The sequence below is a fragment of the Setaria italica genome, chromosome VI (genome assembly GCF_000263155.2).
Source record: "Setaria italica strain Yugu1 chromosome VI, Setaria_italica_v2.0, whole genome shotgun sequence".
NCBI classification, from domain to species: domain Eukaryota; kingdom Viridiplantae; phylum Streptophyta; class Magnoliopsida; order Poales; family Poaceae; genus Setaria; species Setaria italica.
This window is the reverse complement of record NC_028455.1, coordinates 3,892,250-3,897,575: the sequence shown is the minus strand read 5'-3', so window position 1 is coordinate 3,897,575 and position 5,326 is coordinate 3,892,250. Positions and strand designations below refer to the sequence as shown.

At 51.5% G+C, this 5,326-nt stretch overlaps 2 protein-coding genes across 2 annotated transcripts in view; one reads left to right on the top strand and one right to left on the bottom strand.

Moving 5' to 3' along the window:
* Positions 1-402: 402 nt before the first annotated feature.
* The window catches only part of LOC101769403, a gene marked incomplete in the record, with an annotated part of 6,388 nt that continues 1,464 nt past the window's right edge, over positions 403-5,326 (top strand). The window contains 2 exon segments of the mRNA XM_014805437.2: positions 403-1,067; positions 5,108-5,256.
* LOC101780578 lies at positions 2,194-2,886 on the bottom strand. The gene has a single exon (XM_022827608.1). It carries the CDS (start codon positions 2,884-2,886, stop codon positions 2,194-2,196), a length of 693 nt encoding a protein of 230 aa, XP_022683343.1.

Here is a 5,326-nt window from a genome sequence, read left to right as displayed (position 1 = left end):
CGTGAAATGACACAGGCTGAAAATGTACTTAGTTATATTGAATATATTTTTAATATTTGAAGGGTCACATTATGCGTTCAGCACCCGCACCTCCAATTGCTGGAGACGGTGCTGGGCTGTATATAGTCTGTAGTCTCTGTACGTGATCCGTACGTACATATACGTAGTATAGACTCCCGGACGCTGAATGTTTGACTCCCGAGTCCCGAGAGGGAGAGGTGGGGATCGGTTACGGGATGGGAAAGCTCGCGTCGCGTCGCGTCGCGCCGGAGCCTCCCTGCCGGAGTGGGTCGCGGTCCGCGCCAGGCTGTCGGAAAGCGAGTCCGCAAGTGGCCCGCGGTGCGATCCAGCTGGCACGCATCCCTATTCCATCCATTCCGCTGCTGCCGTCACACCGCCTCATCCCAATTCCCCAAATTCTCACACGGTCGCACCCCATCCCGTCCCGTGATGAGACACTCCACAGCACCACCGCTCGCTGTCGTCGTCGTACTAGTAGCGTAGCAGGGGTAGTAGCGTCGTCTCCCCAGCTAATCGCCCTGCTAATCGCGACCACGCAAGAACAGCTCATCTCGACCTGCTAATCAGCTGCTCGCTTGCGTGCTCTGCCCGCCTAACCGCGCTTTGTTTAGCTACAGAGCCGGCGACTTTGTTTCCCTCCCGCGGCGTCGGTATAAGTAGTCGCGGTCGCCGCCGTCGCCTCCCTTCCTCGCACCCTCCTCTGCTCTGCATCGACCCCTCTTTCTTCTTCTTCTTCCTCTGCCCGGACGGCCTCTACCTGGTGGGGCTCCACACCCCCAACCAATCCCCGGGCCTCTGCTCTGGCCGCCATGAATTCCTGCTCCCGGGGCCTTGCCGTGGACGACGGGCTGTGCGCGGGCGGGGCTCTGGCGCGGCCGTCCTCATGCCTGCTCGTCGCTTCCTCTCCCTGTAGCCTGACCAAGCAGCTATAGCGAGCGAGAGCAGAGTGCATCGGCCGAGTTGAAATTAAGCAAGCCAAACCTCCCTCCCTCGCGCAGCTCGGCGCCTCCTTCTTGGGCGCCCAAGGAAGCGACTTCGGAGTACAGGTAAAATTCAGTCAAGTTCGGTTCCTTTCAGTTTCGATTCTCTGCTCTTGTGTTCAATTCCATCATTTGAATTGTTAGGCGTCGATACGGTACAGCGGTGTCTACTACTTTCAGATACGTACACATGTACTAGCGATCTACTAGTAGTATTGATCATCATGTCCCTTGTGTTATGCTTGTACATACACACTTTCGATCCCAACTTTTGATTCCCCCAAAAACACCTTTGGTCAGATTTTTCTTTTTGACGAAGCTTTTGATTATTTCAACTTTGGGAGGAGGATCGAGTGGCTGGGTGGATGAGTTGGACTGGAGATTCTTGGGATCCGGGCTCGCTTGATTTCCATTTCTTCTAGACAAAGCACAAGCAAGCAAATAGAGAGATAGAAAGGGGAAGGGAGAAGGAAAGGAAGAGCTGAAGAAAGGGAGCACATGCACATGCACATGCATGCGCCTCCTGACCGCGTTGCCAGCACAAACCCAGCACATTTCTTCAGCTCTTCTTCCCCGTCTGCGCATGCCTCCCTCCCACACGCTTTGGTTCTCCTTTCCATGGCGGTGATGGCGGTCTCTTTCTATCCTTCCCTATCCCCCTGCCTTTTGTCCTTTGGGGGGATCAAAAGGGCTGCCACTGCCATTCAATTCTCCAACAAACAAAAGCTGGCTTGGGAGGAGGAAAATGAAAGAAAGCAGGAGCACCAATTCTTGCAGCAAATTGAACATGACCTTTGCAAATCAACTTTTAAATATTACTGCTATGGTATTTTGTTGCAAAGAATTTCTGAAAAGTTTGATTGTTCCATCCTCCAGTATCTGCCACCTCAAGTTTTCTGGGGCTCCGGCTCTGCTGATTCAAATTCCTACTATCTAGAATTCATTTACAAATTAATGGGTAGAAAGAGCTAGTAGTAAAGAATTGAACCATCATCCTTGCCAACCTATACATGAGGGTAATTAATCAAGTCAGAAAGAACCCAAGAAACTGAATCCATCTGCTACTGTTCTTGAATCTTGATCCGTCCATGATGCTCTCATACACCGCCCACGCCCAACCATGGATTTGAGCTCGGAAGACTAGCTAGTAGTGCTAGCTAGATACGGCAGCAGACATGGCGGCCAGGCCATATCAGAACAAGAACTTGGACTTGGAGTTGCAGCTGAAGTGGAGCGCGGAGCCGTTGGGCCAGAAGAACCGGAGCTCGCATGCCATCCGCGTCCAGTGGTGGATGCCGACGAGCCCGGCGATCTTCCACGCCGTCTTCGCCTCCCCGTCCACCCGGAACGGCACGACGCCGTCGCGGAGCGCGGCCTCCACGGCGGCGCTCCGGGTGGCGTCGAGCGGGACGCCCTGAGAGCGCGCCACGTAGGCCAGTGGCAGGGTGCCCTTCGGCGGCAGCTGGAACGGGTCGGCGCGGAGCTTGGCGAGGACCACGCCGCCGCCGAAGGACAGCCGGAGCTCCAGGCGCGAGAACGCCGCGGCGGAGTGCGCGTTGCCGTTGCGGGCCTCGACGAGGAGCGACAGCTGCACGTCGTCCAGCGCGCCGTTCTGGTCGTAGACGAGCGCGTCGAGGCTCGCCGTCCGGACGGCGAGGTACGGCGACCGGGGCTGGAGAAGGAGCACCACCACCAGCACGGCCACCGCCGCCAGCAGCACCACCACGGCCAGCACCGTGAACACCACCGCCACCGTCCACTCCACCACGCCCGACCGGTGGCCCCTGTAGTCGTCGTTGTACCGCGGCCGCCGGTGCGGGCGCACGCCGTCGTCACGCCGGTGGTTGCCATTGTGCTGCTGCGAATGGTCCCAGCTGGTCGACATGGCGGCAGTGGCGATGGCTAGCTACGACGGCAAACGGCGGTGGCGGCAGCATGCCAGCATCGGGGGTGGGGCGGGGGGATTTAGCTTAGCGACGCCGTGGCGGCCGCTTTAATATGTGCGGGGCGAGCGACGGCGACGTGGGCGTTGCCCGGCGGAGGGGGAGTTCGTTCGCGCGGTGGCGGGCAGAGGTTTTGGAATCTCCCCCTCCCGCACGCTCATTTGTACGCCGCCGCAGAAAGCATCCTCCTGATCGGGATGCCGGAGGAGGGAGGAAGCTTTGGGCGTCGGGTTAAAGAAATGGGGGCGAGGAGCACGCCGCGGTTGGGCTACCTCCCTCGCGCGCAGCCACTGCCATGGCGGGCCTTCCCTTCCCGGCCGGGGGTGATCAGTGATCACTAGTTTAATTTTAATCGCGCCATTGATGCTGGATGCTTTGGCGGACTAAGCTTTCTGTAAATGCAGCTTTGCGTTGCAGCGATCGAGCTGGGATGCTAATGACATTGTTGACATGTCCACTGCCACCGTTGCGATTGCAAAAGCACCGGATGCCTTTTGCTTTCCGTTGCTCTCTGTTTGTTTAAACTTGGTGGTGTTGCGTGCCTTTTTTGAAGTGCTTGAAAGATAGTGGTTTTCTAAAGGGGATATGATGGATCAACATTCATCTTTAGTTTCTTATACAATATTTTCTGACCACGTTTTTGGACCGGAAAATATCGGTAGCTTTGTGTTGGTTTAGCCTAATCCTAGAGGATCAGCATTCGTATTTCTTACACAACCTTCTAGGATAGAGCTGGAGTAGGACTTAGATGGATGCTTTGCCCATGGCTGGTCTTACATTAACAAATGGGCATATTCTGGATCAACATTCACCTAATCACCTCTCTTGTAAAATATTTTTTTGACTAAAAATAAATACTTCCTCCGTTTCAAATTAGAGGTCATTTTGATTTTTTTAAATTCACAGTATTTACTATATATTTAGACATAAATATACGTGCATAGTTAAAACTATGCACATAGAAATATCAAAACGGCCTATAAATTGGGACAAATGAAGTATTTATCTAAGTAAATACATGAACACATTTTTCAACTAAAACTAAAAAAATATGATTTTGTTTGTTTGTCCTGCCCTGATCCTAAACCTTGCTAGGCTAGATGGATCAGGGGATTGTGAAACGGATACTTTGCTTTGCCCTAGTAAACCTAGTTACTTTGGCCTGGGGTATGTCTACGTTAACAAAAACTAATGCGTAGGAGCATATCTTTAAGGCATATTCGGCAGAGCTCCAGCTTTGATATCTATATACGATTTGAAATTTGTACAGTATAATAAAATAGTTTAAACCTCTATTTAATTTAAAATAAAAAAGAAGTTACATTAAAAAAAACCTTTGAGCTGCGTACAGCTTTAACTAAAAACTGTTCTAGATGTACAGATGAGGGACTACAAGAATTCTTAAAGTTGGAGCTCTGTCGTGAGACAACACCACGTAGGCTAGGCCTCCTCCAACAGTTGAGTTAGCATACTAGCTCTAAGTCCTCCTCCAATGGTATAAACTCTAAGCACTCTAGGAGACAACTCTTCCAATGATCTTGCTCTTAGCACATAGCTCATAATATGTATGACCTCACACGTCATCACCATGTAATCTTGAAGTGCGTATATAAGACTAGATAGCTCTTCTCTTGATCAAGAGATAGCTCTTCTCTCTCTATTAAAGTATAAGAAAATATTCTATGAACTAGCTCATATGCAACTATTGGAGGAGGCCTAAGCTTGTCCATCTCATAAAAATGATAGCTAAGAGATAACTTCTTCAATGGTTTATCTCATAACACATTGATTAAAGCATCTTGGGTCAGGTATCCTCTCTCACATCCATAAAGTTAGGGGTCCACTTTCTTTCTACGAGCTATGTCTTGAAGAAGATAGTACATACACTTTCTCTCCCTTCTCTCTTCCATATAATCAAAATGATGAGTTGGACTCCTATGAGCTAGGTGACGTGGCATTGTTGGAGGAGGCCACAGAGTTTCAGACGTTGTGTAGTACACTAGTACTGCATTGTCTCAGGGCAGGTTCACCCTGTCATCAGTTCATCACCTAAGCAATGCTTAAAATCTAATTTAACTTGTAACTTGTAGGACTCTTTTCCTGAAATTAAACATTGATATAGAATCTGACACTCACAGCATGGACATTTCAAATTTTCATCAGCAGCAACAGCAATGGCGGGAGCTGGTTCCCAGTGACGCGCGCCATGGATCCCCAGCCGTTCGTGCGACTCTCCGTCGGCCAGCTCGGTCTCAAGCTCCCCGGCGGGAACGCCAGCAAGGCGTCCTCCCGGCTCTGCGACTGTGAGATCCCGGCTCGGCGGTTCCCGGTGCAGACGCGCAGTGCCCCTGATCCACTCGCCGGAGTTCAACCTCGACCCCT